This window comes from Gopherus evgoodei, chromosome 9 (assembly GCF_007399415.2).
Source record: "Gopherus evgoodei ecotype Sinaloan lineage chromosome 9, rGopEvg1_v1.p, whole genome shotgun sequence".
NCBI lineage: Eukaryota > Metazoa > Chordata > Testudines > Testudinidae > Gopherus > Gopherus evgoodei.
The window spans coordinates 48,683,750-48,710,281 of record NC_044330.1 but is presented as its reverse complement, the minus strand read 5'-3'; the positions used below and the strand labels follow the sequence as shown (position 1 = coordinate 48,710,281).

General features: G+C 40.7%; 1 protein-coding gene across 3 annotated transcripts in view; it reads left to right on the top strand.

Annotated features, from left to right (window-relative positions):
- Positions 1–26,532, top strand: part of UGGT1 (UDP-glucose glycoprotein glucosyltransferase 1) — a 90,870-nt gene that overhangs the window by 27,401 nt on the left and 36,937 nt on the right. For 2 of the 3 annotated variants that reach the window (XM_030574783.1, XM_030574784.1), the window contains exons 12-24: positions 2,827–2,918; positions 4,132–4,282; positions 7,603–7,722; positions 8,611–8,696; positions 9,134–9,269; positions 10,280–10,411; positions 16,136–16,300; positions 16,517–16,637; positions 17,462–17,560; positions 20,883–20,906; positions 21,431–21,525; positions 23,384–23,590; positions 24,927–25,058. In XM_030574783.1, coding sequence (XP_030430643.1) covers positions 2,827–2,918; positions 4,132–4,282; positions 7,603–7,722; positions 8,611–8,696; positions 9,134–9,269; positions 10,280–10,411; positions 16,136–16,300; positions 16,517–16,637; positions 17,462–17,560; positions 20,883–20,906; positions 21,431–21,525; positions 23,384–23,590; positions 24,927–25,058 — 1,560 coding nt within the window. The remainder of the gene's footprint in view (positions 1–2,826; positions 2,919–4,131; positions 4,283–7,602; positions 7,723–8,610; positions 8,697–9,133; positions 9,270–10,279; positions 10,412–16,135; positions 16,301–16,516; positions 16,638–17,461; positions 17,561–20,882; positions 20,907–21,430; positions 21,526–23,383; positions 23,591–24,926; positions 25,059–26,532) is intronic. The other variant, XM_030574785.1, reaches the window with a different exon arrangement.

The window sequence follows — 26,532 nt, the reverse complement described above, 5'->3', positions numbered from 1 at the left end:
TTCATGAGGTTCCTCACCAAAGGCTTTTAAGCAAAGTAAGCAGTCCTGGGATAAGAGGGAAAGTCCTCTCAGAGATTTGTAATGGTTTAAAAAAAAAGGAAACAAAGTGTAGGAATAAATGGTCAGTTTTCACAGTGGAAAGAGCTAAATAGCAGAGTTCCCCAAGGATTTGTACTGAGGCTAGTGTTTTTCGCCATATTCATAAATGATCTGGAAAAGGAGGTGGCAAAGTTTGCAGACAATATGAACTTACTCAAGATAGTAAAGTTCACAGCTGATTGCAAAGAGTTACAAAATGGCAGATGAAATTCAGTGTTGATAAATGCAAAGTAGTGCACATTGGAATATATAAACCCAGCTATACATACAAAATGATGGGGTCTATACTAGCTGTTACCACTCAAGAAAGATCTTGGTGTCATTGTGGATAGCTCTCTGAAAACATCAGCTCAATGTGCACCACCAATCAAAAAAGCAAACGATGTTAGGAATCATTTAGGAAAGGGATAGATAAAAAGACAGAAAATATCATAATGCTACCATATAAATCCCTGGCATGCCCACATCTTTAATACTATATGCAGTTCTGGTTGCCCCATCTCAAAAAGATATATTAGAATTGAAAAAAGGGCAGAAAAGGGCAGCAAAATGATTAGGGGTGTGGAACAGCTTCCATATGAGGAGAGATTAAGAACATCTTTCATTTAAGAAGAGACAACTAAGTGGGGATATGATGGAGTGAATGAGGAAGTGTTGTTTACCCTTTTACATAACACATTCCGACCTATCAAATACTTGTAAGTGGCTGTCATGTTCTCCCATAACTATTTCTCCTCCAAGCTATGTGTAGTTGATTTAACTTAAACCATGTATGCTGTATTCAAAGTCACCCTTAGGCCTGGTCTACACTACAAATTTATTTCAAATTTAGCAGCATTAAACCGAATTAACGCTGCACCCATCCATACAAAGAAGCCCTTTATTTCAATATAAAGGGCTCGTAATATCGATATCTGTACTCCTCCCCAACGAGGGGAGTAGCGCTGAAATCGGTATTGCTATTTCAAATTAGGGTTAGTGTGGCTGCAATTCGATGGTATTGGCCTCCGGGGCCTATCCCACAGTGCACCGTTGTGACTGCTCTGGACAGCAATCTGAACTCGGATGCACTGGCCAGGTGGACAGAAAAAGCCCTGCAAACTTTTGAATTTCATTTTCTGTTTGTCCAGCATAGAGCGCTGATCAGCACAGGTGACCATGCAGTCCCAGAATCAAAAAAGAGCTCCAGCATGGACCATACGGGAGACACTGAATCTGATCTCTGTATGGGGAGATGAATCTGTTCTATCAGATCTCTGTTCCAATAGACGAAATGCCAAAACATTTGAAAAAAATCTCCAAGGCTATGATGGACAGAGGCCACAATAGGGACTCAACACAGTGCTGAAACTTAAGGAGCTGAGACAAGCGCACCAGAAAGCCAAAGAATGAAATGGATGCTCACGGAGGGAGAGGCGACTGACAACTGTAGCTATCTCACAGTTCCTGCACTCTCCGAAAACCGTTTGAATTCTTGGCTGAGTTCCCAAAGCCTGAAGGGTCAAAAACATTGTCACGGATGGTTCAGGGTATATGTCATCGCCTTCTTTAAGCTTTGTCTAATGGAGATTCAGTCCTGCCTGGAATATCATAGCAGCTAGAGGCTGCCCTCCCCTCCCCCCTTTGATCTCTGCTTGCAGAGGCAATAAAGTCAGTGTTGTTTCAAATTCATGCGTTCTTTATAACTTCATCACACAAATGGGGAGATAACTGCCACGGTAGCCCAGGAGGGCTGGGTGGGGGAGGAGGGAAGCAACGAGTGGCGTTGTTGCAGGGGCATCCCCTACAATGGCATGCAGCTCATCATTTCTGTGGGATGTCTGGGGATCTGACCTGAAGCAGCCGTTTGCCCCTCTGGTTCTTTAGTAGGCTTGCCTGATATTCTAGGCAGGACTGACTCTTCCTTTAGACAAAACTTAAAGGAGGGAACGACCTGGGGACTCATTCCCATTTTTGTCCATGCACGCCCGGCCGACCTCACTGAGGCCGGCCAGGAGCACCCATGATAGCAGCAGACGGTACAGTATAACTGGTAACTGTCATTGTCAACTTGCAAAGCAGCAGACTGGCTGGTAACCATCTTTGCTAACTTGCAAAAGGCAAGGGGATGCTGCTGTGTAGCGCTGCAGTACCGTATCTGTTAGCAACATCCAGTAGACATACGGTGACAGTGAAAAAAGGCTGAACGGGCTCCATGGTTGTCGTGCTATGGTGTCTGCCCGGGCAATCCAGGGAAAAGGGCGCGAAATGATTATCTGCCGTTGCTTTCACGGAGGGAGGATTGAGTGACGACATTTACCCAGAATCTCCTGCAATACTGTTTTTGCCTCATCATGCAACCTGGAATTCCAATGCGTGGGGGATACTGCGGGAACTATGGGATAGCTACCCACAGTGCAACGCTCCGGAAATCGGCGCTAGCCTTGGTATATGGACGCACACCGCCGAATTAATGTGCTTAGTGTGGCTGTGTGCACTCAACTTTATACAGTCTGTTTCCAAAAACCGTTTTCTTTAAAATCGGAATAATCCCATAGTGTAGAAATACCCAAAAGCTGCTATGGAGAACTAATATGGTGAATTTAGTGGAGTTAATATATAAATGCAGGGACATTAATAGATTTGAAACACTACAGAATCAATGCTATGTATGTTTTTTTATGTTTAACATTGATTTTTACTTAGTTTGTAGCATTTGTCTAATGACTTCGTTACACTTCCCTTTAGTACTTCAAAGGAACATTAGGATTACAATCTGGTGATTCCGCCTTTTTCATTAATGGACTGCACATTGATCTAGACACACAGGACATATTTAGGTATGAACGTGTATAATTTCTTTAAAAAACTGTTCTGGTTTAGAATCTTTAAAGTGTTACTGCATGTGTATATAGATATTAAGCTTGTTTATGGAGACGTGTATATTTCTTGTAAATTCAGCAGAGTTAAAGACTAAATGTAAATTATTATTTTTTTAAAATACAATAATGATAAAGGTAGGTCATACTTATCCCTTCAACAAGTGAAATATGGAGTTAAAGTTGTTGTACCATCACTGGTGCACCCTGCTGAGAATATACTGAAGTTTTCCAAGATTTTTCCGTTTTCCCAAGATTTCTAGCTGAATTCTCTGTATATTGCAATACTTGACACCAGGGCGTGAGCAAAAGACAAATTATTCTCTGAGCACAGTTCCTTTTGCATATAGTTGATACCTCGTCACTAGTTTTCTAGTTAATTTATTATTTCTTAATCAGCCATTAGCTAGTATTTTAAAGCTAGTGCAGGTCATTAGTGACAAAGTATTCCCTTCTAATGGCTGGTTGTTAGTAAAGTATAATCACAGTTCATTTCCTAACATCCACATTACAGTTGACATCCTTGTTGGCAGTTTCAGCAGAAAGGCTAAGCTACGCAAAATTTATCTTAATCAGCTCAAGGGCAACCCTTCCCTGCTGCTGTCTAGGGTGACCAGATGTCCTGATTTTATAGGGACAGTCCCGATATTTGGGACTTTATCTTATATAGGCACCTACTACCCCCCACCTCCTGTCCTGATTTTTCACATTTTCTGTGTGGTCACTCTACTGCTGCCCATTGCTTTAGCCTGTTCTTTGAAACAATTTTGGGCTACAGTGCTATCAATCAGGCATCTGTCACACTCTCTCTCCCTCTCTCACACACACACACACACACACTCTCTCATCTTAAGAGAAGAGCGAAATATTAGTTCTTAAAGGTTAAATCCCTGAAAAAAATGTCCATCTGAAAACTGCCATATTGGGGCAGTCTGAGTGTGTGTGTGTGTGTGTGTGTGTGTTCCTAGTGCTATTTAACACTGGAGTTAAATAATTTTTCTGGGAGAAAATCCTCTTGAGGCAATTCGAAATTACTGAGATGCTAATGTAAATATTTGTAGACTCTTATAATGATGATTGTACCTTAATATAATCTGGTAATGTTTAGGCTAGAACAAATCAATAGTTGTATCTTAATACGTGTGTGATATTGAATGATTTGTATTCCTTCTAGCTTGTTTGACGTGTTGCGCAATGAAGCTCGTGTTATGGAGGGACTTCACAGTTTAGGAATTGAGGGCCTTTCCTTGCATAATGTTCTAAAGCTAAACATCCAGCCATCAGATTCAGACTATGCTGTGGATATCAGAAGCCCTGCTATTTCAGTGAGTATATTTTCTTATGAGCCAGGCTGTCCAGCAAAAATGATATTTGAGCCTGGGGCTTTTAGTTGCACTTCAATAGACCTTTTTAGCATATCATACAAGTGCTATGTGTCTTATTTATATGAATAGCTAGAACTTCATAGAATGCAGAATAAGAGTCTGCACTGCAAAGAATTTACAATTTAATTGACAACATGTGGCAAAATATATTAGATAGTAAACTCTTTAGGATACAGACTGTAGGTATGCAGCTCGTGTTACCTAATAATGGAGTGTAGATAGGTGAGAAAGCATAATTGGTAAGAAAGTTAATATGGGAAGGGATTCATGTGTTCAAGAATTGGGTTTAAAGGGAGAGAGAGTGTGGGCAGACAAGTGGTATGCAGCTCTTTAACTTGTAGAGCCCAAAATGAAGAAAAACGTAGTTGAGAAGGGAAAATGAGATTAAGGGAGCAATAAGGAGAATGAGATTGAGGAGATAAGATAAGAGAGGAAGTAATAGCAGAGATTAGGTGGGAGTGAGGTTATGGAGGCCCTTGAATGAGAGGGGTGTGTGTGGAAAAAGGGTTTGAATAAGATACTGGGGATAGGGCAGGATGAGATGATGAAGTGCTGCAGGGTTAGCTATAGACAGAGGCTTCGTGACTGTGCCTTGTGGAAGAAATTATAACTACAAAATAAAAGGTATCCAGTAGAGCATAGCAAGTGGGGGGAAATTAAACCCAAATAATCCAGTGCAATACTTTCATGCCTGAAAAACAGCTCATGTAACTGAGAAGATAGCTAGCTTCTGATCAGACTTGCCTACAGCAGCACAATTGAAAGCAGGACTGTCTTTGACATCTTAGTTGGAGGATATAAATAGAGATTATACAATGCTCCTTTTTATGTGCAGTTCTCCAGCTTTGTTGTTATTTCTATGGACAGTAAATTCAACTGAATAAAATCTAATTAGTGAATCTGGGGAAAAAAAAACAAGCAAACAAGCGCATGAGAAGATTGGACCAGTCAGACTTGTGCAAAATAAAGATTGGATCCAGCATGGAATCACCTACTGCTTTAATTTAAAATAAATTGCTTTCTAACTAGATATAGCAATTAGAGAATCAAATTAGGAACACACTTGGCCTTCAGGAGAAAGGAGCAAAAGAAAATTTTATGATTTTTTTTTGGAAAAAATGTTTACCTGTTACATGGCAAAGCAATATAGAAGAGAATTCTTTACTTTGGAAAAAGCATCTAGATTGCCAGCAAGATACTGTAATACAATTGTTTAAGTATAAGGACAAAGTTGGAGTCCAAGACTTACCTCTTCAATCTAAAAGGTGAACTTTAGTATCTTTAAAGACAGTATTTCAGAAACATAACAGTGAGATGGTACTTCTCTTGCTCACCAAGTTAGAATTCACAGTGACTAAGAACAGAAGGGTCATGAAGGAGCACAGTTGTCTTTCTGCTATAAACAACTAGACTGATTTCCCACTGTTTTCAGGGTTAGGACAGACTATATGTATGGTTTCTAGAAGAATCCCCTTGATGGGAAGGTGGCTTCTTTCAGCATGGCTATGCAGTTCTCCAGCTGCTCCAAGCAGGGCCATCCTTAGAGGGGTGCAGGGCCTGGGGTGGAAGTGACAGATTCATCTCTTCCGTGACTGACCGCGCTGGCCAATTGCACTGGCTTGCATGGCTCCTCAAAGCGCAAAGCCTGGGGCGGAAGTGAGGGATTCATCTCTTCCAGGACAGACAGTGCTGAACAATCGCACTGGCCCGGGGGGGCCCCACCAAAGCACGGGACCTGGAGTTGTCACCCCGATTCGCCCTACCCAAGGGACAGCTCTGGCTCCAAGCAGCCAGTTCCTGATTTCCTCTTCTCTTGTGTTCTAAGATGTTTCCAGGAAGTCTTACAATTCCCAGTGCCTCTTGTCCCTACCCTTAACTCTGGCCTCCTAGCTGAGAAATTTGGGGTGTCCTGACCTTTACCTCAGGGCTGTCCCTGTATAAATATGTAATTTTAATTTTTTTTGCTGAATATGTGGATCAGCCTAAAGCAGGCTCTCTGCATTGTTTAAAAAAATACTCCTGGGCAGAAATGAGATGATGAAATAGTGAGCCTGGCTCTTCTTGCTGTTGACAACTGTCTGATGTTAATATTTTATTTCATTTCTGAGGGTTACCTCAGGTTGTAAGAAATTTGATGAGAATGATTTTAGACAGAAAGATGAGAATGATTTTAGACAGCTTTCCTCTCTTTCTGGGTGGATAGCGTCATTGCTGGTTGCATTCCTTGTGATTTAACATTAATTTCAGTTTACTGCTGTAAAGATCTATAACCCTTTCAAGCCCCTGAATAAATTAAGTGGTCTAAACTGCATTTAATTACTCTGTGATCTGTAACATCTCGACCATGTTCAGCAATAAAAGAGCAAACTTCTTGGAAACAAACACTATTTGGAATTCCTTGGAGAGTACTGTGCTTAGCTTCTTCACATTACTGGATTGTCTAAGAAAATGTAAATTTGGTGGAGGGAGACTGGCCAGCTATAAATGTTGTATCAGAGACTGGCCAGCTAAGAAATGCTGTATAACTCTTAAGATGGTGCTCCTGTTATTGAACAGAGGCATAAGAAACAGGTGAAGGGAAATACTAGAGGCACTGGATATTTAGTAAGATTTTTGTTGCAGGAACTTAAATGGGAGACCAACCAAGCCACAAAAACTAGAAAAAAGATAGATTGTGCATCACAAAGTAGTGTGATGAGAAATGGATTGTTCAAAAACCTGCCTCCCAAAAATCACAGGGTTGATACAGCTTCATTTTAATACCTGAGAAATGAGTTACACACCATCGTGTAGTAAAGACTTTCCAGCCTTTGATTAGGTAGTCTTTAGAATCAGAAAGCATTAAAATACTAAATACTATTCACAGCTTTGTGCAGCACTATGGAGCAATATTAACTATAGATCGAAAACATTTAACACTTCTCTGTTGTTACTTTCCCTCAGGCTGGACTTTTATTGCTTTTTCTTTCACATTTGTGTTCATCCCATTGTCGTGTCTTTGGGATGAGGCCTTGCATCATTATAGAGGAAAAAATGGAAATGCTAAGAGGAGTGAAAATCTGAAATTGTGCATGATAGAAGACATGGCAACAGAGGGGAAAACAGATTCATAATGTAACTTCTAACAGATCAAATTCAATTGGTGTTTTATTAAACTAGAATGCTTAAACGCAATCTTCCTTTTCTGTTATTTCAAATGTCTCACTTTAACTAATTGCAAGTTATATTAGTTTAACAAGCAATTATTTATTTTTTCTTAGTGGATCAACAACCTTGAAGTTGATAGCAGGTACAATTCCTGGCCTTCCAGTGTGCAGGAACTGCTGCGCCCCACCTTTCCTGGAGTAATCAGACAAATCAGAAAAAACTTCCACAACTTTGTAAGTAATAACCTGACTAGAAATAAGATGCACATTTTTAATAGTGAGGGAAATTTAAGCACTGGAACTACTTTCATACAAGTGTGGCGAATTCTCGGTGGTGGTGAAATGACTTGAACATTTTAAACTGAGGCTGGGTGTTTTTCTAAGAGAGAAGCTCAAACTCAGCCAAAAATTATAGATTAGATGCAAGAATCACTGGGTGAAATTCTAGTGCGTATATTATGCATGAAGTTAGACTAGATGATCATAATGATCCCTTCTGATCTGAAAATCTATTAATTACCGTAACAATGCTTTTCTATTGATGGGGTGAGTGTGAAGTTCTGTGAGTGCCAGTTTCATGACCTGCTAATATTTGATGATGGCTACTGAAGTTTCTTGACCTTGTCATTGGAATATCAGTTTGCCACATGTGAAAGGTTAAACTCATCTGGAACACCTTGGAGGATGACACTGGGCTGGCACTCAGGAAAATCACTTTCAGGTCCCCGCTCTACCATAAACTTCCTTTGTGACCCTAGGGAAATCACTTAGGGCTAGTCTACACTGGCAATGCTAAAGCGCTGCCACACATGCTTTGTGTGGTCGTGACGCAGTGCTCTAAAAACCACTTCAGTGAGGGGCGTAGCTCCCAGCGCTGGGGCACTGTTTACACTGGCACTTTACAGTGCTGCAACTTGCTGCGCTCAGGGGCATGTTTTGAGCCAGAAAGTTGCAGCACTGTTAATTGCCAGTGTAGACAAGCCCTTGCCACGGTGGGTAAAATGTCAATAATACCTTTGCAGTGAAACATGAATAAACCTGTCCTCTTAACCATGAACCACTGTTCTGGGCTTTTAATGGAACAAACTCATGTAAAAACCTTTATTTTGTAATTGCCCAAAGGTTCTTATAGTGGATCCTTCCCATGAGAGTACAGCAGAATTGCTTAACGTGGCGGAGATGTTCTTCAGCAACCACATCCCACTGAGGTAATGCTACATTTTTATGGGAGGGCATTAGTTTAGGTTTTGTGGCTTTCATGATTACTACAAAGTGTTCATTATTAGCCATGTGGGATGTTGTATAAACTTTCAACAGTTAAAAGTGGCCCAATCCCTCCAACAGAACAAAAGAAAATGGAGAAAGCAAGAAACAGTAGGAAAAAGGAGGGCAAAATGATCAACACATGATTAACTCAGTCTCAAAAGACATGAAGGGATTTGAGTGGGTGAACCCTAAGGAATGTTTTGTAGAGACCATGAACCAGAGTTATTCAAATCTGCTTATTAACATACCTAGCAAGAACTCCTGCTTAAGATCTTTATAATCATTGGCTATTCTGCATTATTTGTTATGCAAATAAAATTTTCACTAAGATTTTATTTGCATAACAGGCTCATGTTTTTTGGGATTGTTTTCTTTACAGGATTGGTCTAGTCTTCGTGGTTAATGACTCAGAAGACGTTGATGGGCTACAAGATGCTGGGGTTGCCCTTCTTAGAGCATTTAATTATGTTGCGCAAGAAGTGGATAATAATTATGCCTTCCAGACTCTTATATCTGTAAGTGTTCATAAATGCATGTTTAATATCTGATGTATGAGAGATACTCTGTGTTAATGGGAAAATAGGTAATAAGAGAAATTTATATTACTTCTGCAACTCTGAATCTCTAGTATCTGATGAAGTGCACTTCAAACACTTTTTCTCTTTTAAAATTTTGTTGGTAAAACTTTTGATAATGAAAACAAGGATCAAATAGAATTGACAGCACTGTGTAAGTTTTCTGTGTCACCTTACCTCTCATTCCCTAATTCTGCCCACGCATTTCAGTCCTAGCCTGCTTTGTCACTTACTATTGTAGTTCTGGACTTGTCTTTAGTAGAGACTGCCAATCCTGCCAGATAATTTTGTGATGAGTATTAGGATGAGAAAAGCAAACTCATTTTCACTTGCAGCTTACAGTGTGCAATCATTTTAACTTAAAATGGTTACAAGAGGCACAATTTTTTAATTCAGTTAAATTGCTAGTGGCTTGAAAACTTTGCTTTGTTCTTCCTCCGATTTGTTTTGATATACTATTGATTAGTTGGAAATCAAAGAAATAATATCTGGCATGTTAAAAAAAGTGAAATAAAGATGTTCCTAATTCACAAGGGGAATGTCAGCCTCCTAGATCATGGCTGTAAGCAAAAATCCAGGGACTATTCTGCAGAAAAACATGCAACCCTTTTGATTTGTTTAATTTGAGATTTGCTTTGCCGCACATCTTTCTGAAAACATTTGAATCACAAGAAATGTTTGCCATTCTGGTCAATATTGAGGTTAGAGAATATAGCAATAGTCTTCTCAGCATAAGAGCTCTTTTATACTGAGGCATAGCAGGCTAATTTTCAAGACTGGCAATGTTTATCATTTGGCTTGTATTTGTATATAGACTGTTATCACACATAATAACTAAGTTGCCATAAATGTTCTATATTAGAAGTTGGAATATAGCGGATATGTTATGTTGGAAAAGAGAGGGAAAAATCAGTCATGGCTATAAATCTGAATTTGCCTCCCCTCCTCAGATATATAACAAAGTAAAAACTGGAGATCAGCTGCAGGTTGAACATGTGGTTAGCGTTCTCGAGAAGCAGTATCCTTATGTAGAAATGAACAGCATTCTGGGGATTGATTCTGTTTATGATCAAAACAGGAAGGTAAGAATTTTGAGAGATTAAAGTATTGTTATCCTGGTAGTTCACTGTTTAATATATCATTTACTGAATATTATTTCAGCCAGTATATTGACAGGGCAAATCCCACCCCGCCTTGTGCTGAGGCAGAGAGCCTTTCGGCAATCAAACTGTGCTATTTCACTGTAGAGGGGCAAGATTTGAGGAGGGACCTGGCATGCCGAGGAACCCAGGTCTGGTGGGGCCTCCCTGTGTGCAGTCACTCTGGAAATTGGGGTGAGAATGAGATGCTCTGCTGATATGTAGATCCTCTAGGCTTTCTTCCTCTACCCAGACAGGGAACACTGGGACCATGGAGGCTGCTTCAACCTATATTCTGGAATGTGGGTAGATTTCTTCCCCTGTCCCATCCTGTAACATGCTCTGATGGCTCACCCCAACTAATTCATGCTGCATGCTGGGAAGATTGCCCTAAAACAAGTACATGGTGTCAGCTAATCTCCATATTTGGGATGCCTCTTTTGGCAGGTTGGAATGGTGCTTTGAAAGTTCTGAGGCTTAAAGTGGAAGTATTGAGGGGGAAGATGGTAAAGGAAAGGAAGGCCCTGCCAAGTTGCTGTCTGAAATTTGAGTGCAGAGATGATGCTAAATCAGGTTAGGGCATGAAACCAGGCTGCTCTTGTATCCCTACTGGACTAGGTGCTCCTGACCCATTGAACTTCCTCCCCTGCCATAAGATACTTAATTACTGGACTTGGATGTTCAGACAAAGCCCTTTTATGTACAAAAGCATTAGAGCCTGAAAGGTTTGTTGAGAGAGAGAGAAAATACTGAAGGGATCCTTACGAGTGATTTTACCTGATACTAGAGATTGTGGCCAAATCTTAAAAGTTGCGAGATCTGCTCGAAGGATATGATGTCCTAACTTTTAACCTTGATTAGCCTGTTAAAAAGGGATGAAACGCTAAAATGGTTTTTGTAAATATCGGCTCTATCTGGTAATGCTGAGGGTATTGCATAGAGAAGATCCTATTTTGGGAGGGTGACAGTGACAGCTCATGACAGTTCTCAGAGTACCCAGGACTGAGTGTCATCTTGTTACTAATTTTGCTCCAGTAAGAGGGATGCTTGCTTATACCTAACTGGGTGTCAGCCCCCTAACACCACCAGCCTGTTAGCCACCCAAACAATCTCTTCTGGGCTATGCCAGCCTTTACTTTGCCTTGGAGGCTAACAGTAGGTGCATCCCAGTCCCCAAGCCCTTTAGAACTATTCCCCTGAAGTGTCTAGCCTCTTATCCACTAGACACTCACAGTAATACTGGGTCTGCTGTCCTTAAGGGAACAGTGTACACACCAACTTGAATGATTCAGCTCAACACTGAGATATATTTATAGTGAAAATCACATATGTTTATTATCAAAGGTTCAGGATACCAGAGAAAGGACAATAGAAACAAAAGGGTTACATATAAAATAAAATCATAACATGATTTCTAGAGACTAACTTAACAGGTTAACCTACTGTCTAAAGAAGATTATCTCACCCCAAATGTCCTTCACAACATTTCAGCCAGGGCAGGTTATGATCCTGCTTTAATGAATGCTAACCTAGTAAGGAGGGCTTTAAACTAGGTTCGACGGGGACAGGTGAGCAAACCCCACAGGTAAGTGGGGAACAAGACCTGGGAGATGGGTTGGAAACAGGAGGGAGCACGGGCTATAATGGCAGTGAGGAAGGAGGGTCAGGGCAAACCTGGGAGGCAAGATCAAACCAGTATCTTAGATGCCTATATACAAATGCAAGAAGTATGGGTAATAAGCAGGAAGAACTGGGAAGTGCTAATAAATAAATACAACTATGACATTGTCGGCATTACTGAAACTTGGTGGGATAATACACACGACTGGAATGTTCGTGTGGATGGGTATAGTTTGCTCAGGAAGGATAGACGGGGAAAAAGGGAGGAGGTGTTGCCTAATATATTAAAAATGTACATACTTGGACTGAGGTGGAGATGGACATAGGAGACGGAAGTGTTGAGAGTCTCTGGGTTAGGCTAAAAGGAGTAAAAAACACGGATGATGTCGTGCTGGGAGTCTACTACAGGCCACCTAATCAGGTGGAAGAGGTGGATGAGGCTTTTTTCAAACAACTAACAAAATCATCCAAAGCCCAAGATTTGGTGGTGATGGGGGACTTCAACTATCCAGATATATGTTGGGAAAATAACACTGCGGGGCACAGACTCTCCAATAAGTTCCTGGACTGCATTGCAGACAACTTTTTATTTCAGAAAGTTGAAAAAGCTACTAGGGGGGAAGCTGTTCTAGACTTGATTTTAACAAATAGGGAGGAACTTGTTGAGAATTTGAAAGTAGAAGGAAGCTTGGGTGAAAGTGATCATGAAATCATAGAGTTTGCAATTCTAAGGAAGGGTAGAAGGGAGTACAGCAGAATAGAGACAATGGATTTCAGGAAGGCAGATTTTGGTAAGCTCAGAGAGCTGATAGGTAAGGTCCCATGGGAATCAAGACTGAGGGGAAAAACAACTGAGGAGAGTTGGCAGTTTTTCAAAGGGACACTATTAAGGGCCCAAAAGCAAGCTATTCCGATGGTTAGGAAAGATAGAAAATGTGGCAAAAGACCACCTTGGCTTAACCACGAGATCTTGCGTGACCTACAAAATAAAAAGGCGTCATATAAAAAATGGAAACTAGGTCAGATTACAAAGGATGAATATAGGCAAATAACACAGGAATGCAGAGGCAAGATTAGAAAGGCAAAGGCACAAAATGAACTCAAACTAGTTATGGGAATAAAGGGAAACAAGAAGACTTTTTATCAATACATTAGAAGCAAGAGGAAGACCAAGGACAGGGTAGGCCCACTGCTCAGTGAGGAGGGGGAAACAGTAACGGGAGACTTGGAAATGGCAGAAATGCTTAATGACTTCTTTGTTTCAGTCTTCACTGAGAAGTCTGAAGGAATGTCTAATATAGTGAATGCTTACAGGAAGAGGGTAGGTTTAGAAGATAAAATAAAAAAAGAGCAAGTAAAAAATCACTTAGAAAAGTTAGATGCCTGCAAGTCACCCGGGCCTGATGAAATGCATCCTAGAATAGGTATCTGAGCCTCTAGCTATTATCTTTGGGAAATCATGGGAGACGGGGGAGATTCCAGAAGACTGGAAGGGGGCAAATATAGTGCCCATCTATAAAAAGGGAAATAAAAACAACCCAGGAAACTACAGACCAGTTAGTTTAACTTCTGTGCCAGGGAAGATAATGGAGCAGGTAATTAAAGAAATCATCTGCAAACACTTGGAAGGTGGTAAGGTGACAGGGAATAGCCAGCATGGATTTGTAAAGAACAAATCATGTCAAACTAATCTGATAGCATTCTTTGATAGGATAACGAGCCTTGTGGATAAGGAGAAGCAGTGGATGTGATATACCTAGACTTTAGTAAGGCATTTGATACGGTCTCGCATGATATTCTTATAGATAAACTAGGAAAGTACAATTTAGATGGGGCTACTATAAGGTGGGTGCATAACTGGCTGGATAACCGTACTCAGAGAGTAGTTGTTAATGGCTCCCAATCCTGCTGGAAAGGTATAACAAGTGGAGTTCCGCAGGGGTCTGTTTTGGGACCGGTTCTGTTCAATATCTTCATCAACAATTTAGATGTTGGCATAGAAAGTACGCTTATTAAGTTTGCGGACGATACCAAACCGGGAGGGATTGCAACTGCTTTGGAGGACAGGGTCAAAATTCAAAATGATCTGGACAAATTGGAGAAATGGTCTGAGGTAAACAGGATGAAGTTCAATAAAGATAAATGCAAAGTGCTCCACTTAGGAAGGAACAATCAGTTTCACACATACAGAATGGGAGGAGACTGTCTAGGAAGGAGTATGGCAGAAAGAGATCTAGGGGTCATAGTAGACCACAAGCTTAATATGAGTCAACAGTGTGATACGGTTGCAAAAAAAGCAAACGTGATTCTGGGATGCATTAACAGGTGTGTTGTAAACAAGACACAAGAAGTCATTCTTCCGCTTTACTCTGCGCTGGTCAGGCCTCAACTGGAGTATTGTGTCCAGTTCTGGGCACTGCATTTCAAGAAAGATGTGGAGAAATTGGAGAGGGTCCAGAGAAGAGCAACAAGAATGATTAAAGGTCTTGAGAACATGACCTATGAAGGAAGGCTGAAGGAATTGGGTTTGTTTAGTTTGGAAAGGAGAAGACTGAGAGGGGACATGATAGCAGTTTTCAGGTATCTAAAAGGGTGTCATCAGGAGGAGGGAGAAAACTTGTTCACCTTAGCCTCCAATGATAGAACAAGAAGCAATGGGCTTAAACTGCAGCAAGGGAGATTTAGGTTGGACATTAGGAAAAAGTTTCTAACTGTCAGTGTAGTTAAACACTGGAATAGATTGCCTAGGGAAGTTGTGGAATCTCCATCTTTGGAGATATTTAAGAGTAGGTTAGATAAATGTCTATTAGGGATTGTCTAGACAATATTTGGTCCTGCCATGAGGGCAGGGGACTGGACTCGATGACCTCTCGAGGTCCCTTCCAGTCCTAGAGTCTATGAATCTATGAATGTAATCACACTTCTGATTACTTCATAAGTGCAGGATAAAGGCGTGTCTTCCTTGCCTTCACTTTATATCTCCCAAAGTTTGTCTGTAACCCACTGTCAGGGTAACCCCTTCTAGATTATTGTCCACTCTGCTGCCTCTCTGTTGATTTCACATCCCTCCATTGACTTTGTATGTAAATTGAGTTTCTATTATGTTATCTTACAATGCTTAATTTACATGTTGACAGAGAGGTGAGTATTCCGCCCCCATATTTTTGGCAAAAACCTGTCATCTCTACCTTGATACAGACTTTAGTCACATATTTTCAATGTATATGCATAGCTCCTTACATAGTATCTGTACATATGTTTCACAATAATATTAATGCCCAGCATGACCCCGGCTTTCATTTAAGACCACACGTGATATTCATTTGTGAACCAGAATGTACACATCAGGATCAAGATATTCTTAGAACTGCCTTGCCAGTTGGCATTGAGGGGTTCTAAGTTCACAGTACTGAATTAGCTTTTAGATTACTGAATATAATAAAAATGGACCATAAGATGGTTACATGCAATGGAGAGACTTGTCGTAACAATAAATACCCGCTAATGTGTTTTCATAGAATTGTGAAGAACAGTGTTTTTTAAAAGGCTTTGCATTATGTCATATGTGCCATCACTGTTGAACTAATTTATACTTGGACTTCATAGTGTGCATTCTCTTCTTGTCATTAATTCTACATGAGATTTTGGCTCAAATGCAGATATGTAACCATTTATACGTAGCTTTTAAAATTGTGCCTTTTCTACTCACATGCACAATAAATCATAAATTCCTGGTACTGGTTTAAGGAACAAGTGGTTGTCAAGTTGTTTTATTCTTTGATAATATAAAGCAGTACTCTTAATCTTTTTTTGTTTTGAACTTCTGATTGCTAGATAAGAGTTTTCCATATAAGAGGTATTATAAACGTATGTTTTCTGGATTGAATATTATATATACAGAATATGTTGTAAAGCTTATGTTACCCTATTTGGGAGAATGTTCAGAATAGATTTCAGCGGAGTTAGAGTATGTTACAGTGAAGGCCATAATTCTTCTATGCAGTAATGAGATAATATACTTATGTTTGTTCTTTCCTTTTATATCAGGAAGGCAGAGGGTACTATGAGCAGACGGGTGTGGGACCTCTACCTATTGTGCTGTTTAATGGAATGCCTTTTCAAAAAGAGCAGCTGGATCCTGATGACCTAGAAACCATAACAATGCAAAAAATCCTAGAAACCACCAGCCTGTTCCAGAGAGCTGTGTACTTGGTATGTGATGTTTCTAAACTGGGATTTCAAGGGGAGACCTAGCTTTCTGAAAGCTGAAGTCAAGCAAGCGCCCTAAAAAAAAAGAAAAAAAATCTTATAAGCAAGATCACCAGCCACCTTGATTCACATGATTACTTTGTTTTCAAGCAGTTTAATAAAAATATGTTTGTAAAAACAGTATCTTATGCAGCAGCTTTTCTTCCTTCTTTCCTTCAGGGTGAATTGTCCAGTGATCAAGATGTGGTTGAATATATCATGAACCAGCCTAATGTTGTTCCAAGAATCAACTCAAGGATCTTGATGTCTGACCGAGAGTACCTAGATCTAACTGCCACGAGTAAGGGACACTTTCAGCTCAATAAACCCGATCTGTATAAATATTCATTTACAAGAATTGGAATTTCCCAGTGGAACACAGTGTCAAAATGTATTATCATCAATAGTATAAGAGGAGAGATTCCAGCCCACTTAGTGCTAAGAGAGTCAGGCTGTGCCCAGTAACAGCATAAACATTTATATCTGTCAGATTTTTCATAGTAGTTATGCATTTTCTATTTTTTTGCTTCTACCTTTTTTAGGGGAATTTAGTGACTCATGAAACTGAGACATTAACAGCACTAGCAAAAGCCAAGACTAATAGAGCTGTACTGTGTGAGACACATCAGTCAGTGCTGCTCTGTCCTTAAACCCCACTTGAACAGAAATTGATGAAATACTTAGGATTTGCTATGGTACAGATTTCAGTGAAACTTTGCATGATTAAAATATTAAGCAGTTACACTCCACGCAGAAAGACTACTTAGAAGAATAATACAGTTACAGATACACATATGTGATCTTACTTGAATGGTTTGGAGAGTAGTAACGCAATGAATTTAAATACCTATTTCTTTAAACAGAGATGCAGTTGAATTGAATGGGACCTTGCACTACTGATTTCAGTTGAACTTTGCATCGTGAAAATGATACGTTGGTTTTGGTGTGTCTTGTAACAGTAACATTCATTGATATATTAGCCATAAACAGCAGAAATCAAACACAAAACCAGCGTCAAGCTATTAGGGTAATGGGTGGCTTAGATATCAGTGAATGTTGTTGATATATTTCTTCTAATGGTATCGTCAGTTTCTGCACCTATAATATTTTCTCTTTTTCCTGCAGATAACTTTTTTGTGGATGATTATGCTAGATTTACTTTCTTGAATTCCAAAGATAAAACAGCTGCTGTAGCCAATAGTATGACCTACTTAACAAAGAAAGGTAATAATCATGATAAAATATAAACTTAAATCTACTTCTGTGTTTGTGCAGCTCCTAATACAACTAAGTCTTGATCCTAATTGGGACCTCTGGCGCAGTACAGCGATGTAAATTTTAATAACACACTCTACTTAGTCAGAGCTTTACAAACAGACTGCAAGCACTTAAGGGCAGAACAACAATCTTATTTGAAGAGAGGATCTTTTCAGGGAAGGAAGAATAAGGAGAAAACTGGTGAGGAGGACATCAAAGGAAAGCCTTTTGTAAGAACTGGTCTGAAGGCAGAAAGAGGTTGAGGGTTGGCAGGAAATGGGAGACTGTCAGGCATCGGTAGCAGCACAATAGGTGCAAAGCCAAGAGACTGTAAAAGATGAAGTGGGAGTAGTAAGGCAGAGTGCAGATTCGGAGAAGATTAGGCAGTGAATTAGTGGATTCTGTTAGAGTCCATCAGTTTCTCTAGGTTCCTGTATGGCCTTGCCACCATAGTAACTGAGCTCTTTGGCAAAGAGAAGCAGTCACTAACATCCTTCTCAGATATAAAGAACTACTTACCCTCCTTTTTCCCTGGGTCTTTCTCTCCTGTCCCTCCTGAACCCACCTGTAACTTTCTATGATTAAGGCTGTAAGTTTGTCATGGAAGTCACGGATTCAGTGACTTTCTGTGATCTCTGTGACTTCTGCAGCGGCTGGTGCACCTGGCCCGGGGGCCACCTGAGTGGCTCAGGCAGCCCCTTGGCCAGTCATACCAGGGGGCAGTCTCAGGCCACTGTGCCACCTCCTCCTCCTCCTCCTCCCCTTCCTCCCCTGCAGCAGCAGGAGTTTGGATGTCGGTTGGGGCACGGAATGAGGTGAGGGCTCTGGGCAGTGCTCACCTCGGGGGGCTCCCCAGAAGTGGTGACATCCTCCTCCCTCAGCTCCTAGGTGGAAGCATGGCCAGGCAACTCTGCATGCTGCTTTCACCCTGAGCGCCGGCACCGCAGCTCCCATTGGCCAGGAACCATGGCCAGTGGGAGCTACAGGGGCGGTTCCTGCAGGCAGAGGCAGTGTGCAGAGTTGCCTGGCCATGCCTTCACCCAGGAGCTGAGGGAAGGGGATGTCTCCGCTTCTGGTGAGACAAGGAGCTAGGTAGGGAGTCTGCCAGTCCCACCAACACCGGCCCCCACACACCAGCGTGGGTCCCAGGCCGTGCGCCACTGCCTGTTCCCGGGCTGCCCCTGAGCACCCGCAGTGCCCCCCAGGCTAGCACCCAAGAGAGAGAGAGACACACACACGCATGCATACACACACACGTACGTCACAGGCCATGCATTTTTATTTACTTCCCATGACCTGTCCATGAGTTTTACGAAAAATACCGTGACTAAAATTTAGCCTTATCTATGATTGATTGTCTCCTACCACCAAACTATTCTTACAGCAGCACGGTATTTCTGGTGTACTTATGCTAACATAGGCCCAATCCTGCAAAGTGCTGAGCATGCTTATCTCTACTAAAGTCAGATTTTGAAGATGTGCTGACCAGAACTGAACATGGTATTCCAAGTGAAAACATTCCTCTCATTAGAAGGGCAATTAACCAGTGGATCTCACTGCCATGTGATATTTTTGAATCAAAGAGCCTAGATGAATATAGAAAAGGATCATATGTCCTTATGAAAAAAGATAATCTGCAGTTACATTGCCTAAGATAAAAATGTATAAGGGATCAGAACCCTCTGCTTTGTGACCTAAGCTAAACAATACTTGCTTGAGCTTCAGAAGTTTGCATAATTACTCAGTAATCAGACTGACCATTAATCTGGTCTGATCTTGCAATTCTTGCACTTTGTGCATGAACTGCATGGTCAAATATTGTATTACTTATCTTACAGTTGTACTCAAAAGCCCCTGTCAAGATTAGGACCTCATTGTGTTACATGATGTACAAACACACACAAACAGATATGATCCCTGACTTGAAAAGTTCATACTCAATCAGTCCTGAATATGTTCCCATCTTGTCTATTTAAACTTCCTGACTCACCAGTACTTGATTTTTTCTTTTTCTTTTTCCTTCCTATCTTTGAGACTACTCATGTTATTCTTTAAGTGACTCTTTCGAGTTTCTCCTGACGTTGTCCCCAGGCATTGCCTCCTTCCTATACTGCTGTAAATGTTTCCAGTGCTCCCTGTCCTCTGCTTAGCCATTTGTTCATGTGCAGCAAATTAGAGCTGTTCCTTATTTTTCTTTGTAGCACTTAAAATAGACAGTACATCTCCAAACTCTCATTTGAAAGTACCTTTTCTATTGTAGTGTACAGTCTAGGTCAGCACAGAAGCAGATATTTCCGTGGAAAGTGGATGGCAGCATGAATATTTACTAACTAGCTGGGGGATCAGTTGCCCCTTCACAGCTAAAATTTCTTTAGATATGTTTAGTTTCACCTAGTATCCACTTTTCTGTTGTCTGCTGATCTCAGCACCTAACTGGACTCCTCCTGCTTATGGAGGCATGTTGTTTTTGAGCTGCCCCTGCTTAATTTACAGCTTTTGGCTTGCTGACTCTGAAGTTATTCAGGATACTGGATAGCTAGTATCTGATTACATGGAATAACGTGGCATGTTTCTTTTTCTAAATAGTGAAAAAGCCTAGGTTTTGCTCACTCACCAGTTGGTATTCTTCCCTCTGCAGTGGTACTGAACTCATGCTAAGGCTGTCTACACAGCAGCTATGAGGGTGATTCCCAGTTCAGGTAGACAGGAAAGTGCTAGCTCTGCTTGAGTTGGCTTGTTACAAACATCAGCATAGCAGTGGGGGCATGGGTGGTGGCTCAGACTAGCGACGAGTACAATCCCACCTGACCTGGATGCATACTCAGGCAGTGAGACTGAACTGCCTCCCATTTTCAGACTGCTATTTTTAGCCTTCTAACTTGAGCAGAGCTAGCACGTGTATGTCCAACTGAGCTGGGAATTCTCTTACATCTGCTGTGTAGACATACCCTAAGTGAGACATAAAAGCAATAGCTGGCCACATCTAGATCATAATATGCTGCTTCTTGCAAAAATAGTTTTGGCTCCAGTGCCTTCTTCCAATTCTGTTGTAGGGTCTCTGTTGGATATAATATTTTGCACTCATTTAAACAAAACAAAACCCAGTCTTTATGTAGTGTTACTGGCAAACAATGCTTGCTCATTTAATCTCAATTTTAGCGGTTTATTAACATGATCCCTGCATATACTATGCCGTACAGCTAGCTCCTTTTTACTTGTAGAGTTTGTTATAGAAATTAATAATGACATTTTCTTTTTCTTCCACTCTTTCCTTTTTACTTGTGTCCAGGAATGTCCTCCAAGGAGATATATGGTAACTCAAACTTTAGCACTTTCTCTTTCTTGGGTTATTACTTTAATATGCTTAGGTTCTTTGGAAACTCTGATATCTGTATAATGCTGGCCTAGAACTTGCTGGTAATCGAAAAACTGTCTGATGCATGTGTTTTTATTCCTTTATAATATCTCTTTGTCCAAAACTGATTCTGTAAGCTACCGCTTAAAGAAGGGTGAAAAAAGCATGTTTGTACCCTAGTGAGGAATTATAGGTTACTTGCAGGTTCGTAGGTTCCTTTATAATTTTTAAATTTACCAAATAGTAAAATAATAATTCAGTTTAGAAGCATAATAATGCATGTCCCTCCAATCTGTTAAGTAGGAAAATCAATCCTAATCTAATAGTAATACCACTTTTCATGATACATATAAGTATCACTGTTTAACTTCATCTGCATCTTTCCTTGTGGCCCTTTGCTTTTGCTTTTGCTATAATGCCAATGTGATAATATTCAGAAGCTGCCTTTTTCCCCCAAGTGTTGCATTTTTATTCTTCTACAGATGATTCTTTTGTTAGACCAGTTACTTTTTGGATTGTTGGAGATTTTGATAAACCTTCTGGGAGACAATTGTTATATGATGCTATCAAACATCAGGTAGGTGGTAGCATTTCAATTTAAAAGGAGAGGCAGTGTGGTTCAGTGGCTAGAGCACTGGACTGGGACTCACTTCTCTTCGCTGTTGCAACATTTCCCTTCCACCTTCTTTCTGTCTTCTCTATCTATATTGTGAGCTTTTTGGTGGTAGAGACACTCTCTTACTATATGTTTTTGTATGGGGCCTAGCACAATGGGGCACCCAATCTCAATTGTGGCCTGTAGGCACTTATCCTAATGCAAATAATAATAGACACAGTTCAGGCTGACAGACCTAATATTAGAATGACACTGTTGTGTTTTAACTTGGGCATACATGTGAGCATTGTACCATAACCTCTGCTTTGTCTCTCTCATCTGCACTGATTGTAACATAGGAATTTTTCTCATCCAGTGTTTTGGACAAAATAATTCTGATGTATTTCAATGCAGTACCTGCTCACAAAATTAATTACACGTTCAAATAAACATCAGTATTGTGTAATTACTTTCTTTTTTTCTCTTTTCTTTGTCCCTTTCAATCTCTGGGACATTAACCTGTACCCTCCACAAAAAACACACTTGAGAAATAAGAACTCTGTTCAGAGTGCTATTTTAATGTCTCTCTTCAATTCCCTCCTCAGGCAAAAGCCTGAGTAAACAGCAGAGCCTTACACCTTGCCCTGCAAGTCACTGAATTTTCTTTTTCAAGAGTGAGAAAAAGAATCAGCTCCTGCATTGTGACAATTGAGCACTTTAACATAAATATTAAGAAACTTACAATTTTAACTAAGTCAGACACGTTGCCAGTTTCAGTAAGGGTTCTAGTTACCCCTACATAGTAATTGAATACAAACAGGAATCAAGGAGGGGAGAATTATTATAGTTGTGGTGGGAATCATGCTTTAGAATTTCTTGACTACTGTTCACTTACTCTCTCAATACCGTTTCTGTATTAACTTAGATTTTGTATTTAATATTACATAGTTGTGTGTCACTTAATAAAACAGCATGGCCAATTTTCTTTCTTTAGCAAGTTTAATTTTTCTGGCTTCTAAATAAGTTGCAAGTGTCTGGCAAGTACTTTGAATTTCTGCAGCCATGCCACCAAAAGCTAGGATTTTGTCAGATCTTGTCATGCTCAAGCCGGATCATTACTCTCTAAAAGAAAGCAGATGCTGTGGGAAATGATGTTGATATTGAATAGGGGGTGCTGTTCCCTCTCAGTATTTAAACCAGTGCCACACAAGGGTGTCAGGGGTGCAGGGGCGGTTCTACCTGATATGCCAGCTTTAAGGTCTTGACCCCTGGGGCTCATTAATACCCTGTAGTGCTTGTTGTAAAAGTAGAGTGTTAACTCCTGTTTATCCTGGGTATATGTCAGCTTTAGTAATTTCATTCTACCTACCTAAATTATCCTTTAAGAGTGGAAAATATATTTTTTTCATGTTTTTGTCCAAAATAGTCATGTAGTATTGCCAGGTTTCATTCCTGCAGTGGCTACACTTCAGTATAAAGCAAGGCAGTAGTACAAAGCAGACACACAATATACATGGCAATTGTTTTGCACAGTGCTTTGGGATTTATTTAGTATTTGGATTGTAAGCGCTTTGTGGCAAGAATCTTGGCTTTGTACTTGTCTCTAATATTCTAAGCATGCTGGTGCTATCCAGATAATAAATAAGTTAGTTCAAAGTCACTCATTATCATTAGTCCTGTTAGCCTTGAGCTGCTGACTACCTGATTTGGAATCAATATTTCCCATTAGGCTATATAGAGCAGTTTCCTTTTTCTTTTTATTATAATGGATTTATCCCACTTATCTAAAAACAGACTAGAATTCTAAATGCATTCTAACAAGCACTTTATTAAAACACAGAAATCCAGTAATCATGTCCGAATTAGCATGATTAATAACCCTAGTGAAGATCCAACCAGCAAGAACACAGTCATCACCAGAGCCATATGGGCAGCTTTACAGACACAAACGTCAAACAACGCCAAGAACTTCATCACTAAAATGGCTAAAGAAGAGACAGCAAAGGCACTGGAGGCAGGAGCTGACATCACAGAATTTGCTGTTGGTGTAAGTACTTGTGATGGCTTTTACCGGTGGTGGGATGCTTTGCTAGCTCTTCTGATGAATTTCGTAGGGTAAATGCAGGTTGTAACTCTTGATGCAATATGCTCACGCAAAAATTCTAATTCTTATCCTAGCGGATTAATTTCACCAAACTCAGTGTGGTTTCACAATTGAGAGAGAGGATTATTTACTTTATTTTTATGGCTTTGAAACCCAGTGAGGTCTTGATTTTTAAAAAAATACCTTTTCCCATGCAAGTCTAGTAAAACACTATTTAGATTTTCTTTTTTAAAAATTGTGTCCAAAAATGCTTTAGATCATTACATTCAAGACAAAAAACAATAGTTAAAATTAAACCCTCCTATTATAAGGTCAAAAAGGACTGAGGAATGACAGGCCCACTGTTGTTGAATTTAATTACTTGTTGCGTTTGTTAACCTGTTGTGTGTATTCAGCTTCCATTTTCTGTGCATATGAATTCTTCAAACAACAAATGGGGAGAGATAATATTAGAAGAATAAGAAAATGTGATTCTGAAACTGCAAAATTAGCAATGGGGCTTCCAGGCAGGATAGTACCTGAAACTATTGCTGAGTTACTTTTCGAAATTAGCTGTGTTTCAGTTTGATGGTGTCACTTTAATAAGTACAGGAAAAGGAGAAAATGTTTTCAAATTAAACTTGAAAAAGTGATACCAAGTCATTAAGAATAAAGAAACTCATTATGACTATTCCAAGTAGGAGGAATGGCAGACAATAAGGCTTTCACATCAAAAGTTGTGAGATTGATTGTTTGAAAAGGACAGAAAGAGGCCAGGGATCAACTGGCTGGTGAGTCTTGCCCACATGCTCAGGGTTTAGCTGATCGCCATATTTGGGGTCGGGAAGGAATTTTCCTCCGGGGCAGATTGGCAGAGGCCCTGGAGGTTTTTCGCCTTCCTCTGCAGTGTGGAGCATGGGTCACTTGCTGGTGAATTCTCTGCAGCTTCAGGTCTTCAAACCACAATTTGAAGACTTCAATAACTCAGACATAGGTTAGGGGTTTGTTATAGAAGTGGATGGGTAGGATTCTATGGCCTGCTTTGTGCAGGAGGTCAGACTAGATGATCATATTGGTCCCTTCTGACCCTAAAGTCTAAAGTCTAAATCAAACAGAGAATGGGAGAAAGGGAATAAAGAGAGAGAGGATTTGTGGGCTAGGTGTAGCAAACTGTGAAGAGGTTTGTAAAAACTTGGTAAGACAGTTTAACAAGTAGTGTCCATCTATCACAGGGCATTTATGCAGAGTCTCTATTATGATTCTCATTTGAGTGAGAATATGTTTTCTTTTTTTCTTTCAGGGTATGGATGTCAACACTTTTAAAGAGGCCTTTGAATCCCCCAAAGTGGATTTTATACTGTCTCATGCCATGTACTGCAGGGATGTTCTTAAGTTGCAGAAAGGACAGAGGGCAGTGATCAGCAATGGAAGGGTGAGGTCACTTCCCAGAGGGGGAGAAAGGCATATTCAATATGTAGCAAATAAGGAAGGCTTGAGTGACAATGGGGATCTAGGAATGAGATGCAGACTCTTCCTTCTTTAGGTCACCGGTTCAAATCCAGCCCAGGTTGACTGTGGCCAAAGGTTGTTACCATCTGATGGCTCTTTGTTGTGTGTGAAAATAGTGGCTACTCTCAATACAGTTTCAACTGGACAAATGTCCAGGTAACAAAAATGTAAGTTGTGACTAGCACAACTTGAAGCACAAGGGCCTCTTACCTAAGAGAGACTAATTCCAATTCAAGGCTGAGGCAGATTCATTAGGCAGTGAGACAAAGTTGTGTTGCTACTGTCAGTGCCCAGAGCTCCACATCCAGCACCTTCCGCTATTCAACTTTTTAAATCATTTCACTGTAAAATTCCACTCCAAACAATGAAACCCTTTTGTCCACAGTAATTTACTTTATTTTTTCTCCTGACTTCAAACAACTATAACAACAAACCCAAAACAGGTGCCACTGAGCATTGTTTTCTTTTCAGTGCTAACTACAGTAACTCCTCTCTTAACGTTGTCTGGTGGTTATGTGGCTGATCTATTAGGGAACAGACTCGTTTAAAGTTGTGCAATGCTCTCTTATAACGTCATTTGGCAGCTGCCTGCTTTGTCCACTGTTTGCAGGATTATCTGGAAAAGCAACCCCTCCTTGAGGGGATTAGAACAAGGCAGGACCAGCAGTCCCCCCATCAGCTCCCCTAAATTCCCTGTAAGGTATGTGGCTTGGCAGCTGCCCAGCAGCAGTTCAGATGGCCCTCCCCCCACTACTGTGCTGCTCCTGCCCTGCCCTCTGCCTTGGAACTGCTCCCTGGAGCTTCCTGCTTGCTGGGGGAGGGAAAGAGATTTGCTGATATCAGGATGTCCCCTGCTCCTGTGCCCCACTCCGTACCCCCACCCCGCAAAGTGGAGGAGGGGGACAGGGCTCAGGGATGGAATGGACGGAGCTTGCTGGAAGCTGGTGCTTCCTGTCTGATCTACTTAAAAGGGCAACATACTTGAAATGGAGTCAGCATACTTAAAGGGGCAATGCAGGTTTCTCTCTATCACTTATGCATGCACCCCCCAGTGCTTTGGAAAGTCAGCACCTGTGCATGTGCTGTCAGGAGGAGGGAGTGGTGTGCCCCAGCTGGATAGTGTGGGCTCATCATCATGTTCAGTTTTTGCAGGGAAGTGTTTGCAGCTACTGGCCTGCATCTATTGGGTTTCCTCCCTCCTGACTCAGTCCATGCTGCCTTGTAGAGTGTGAGGCTACTTTAACAACAGCGTATTAACCCTTGAGGGCTCAGCTGAGTGCTAGTTCATCATTTAGCAGCAAGGCATTCCCTGGGAAATATTCCATCCTCTTACTGCACCACCTCAACCAAGCTTCACAATCATTCATTGCTGTGTACAATATTAAACTGTTCGTTTA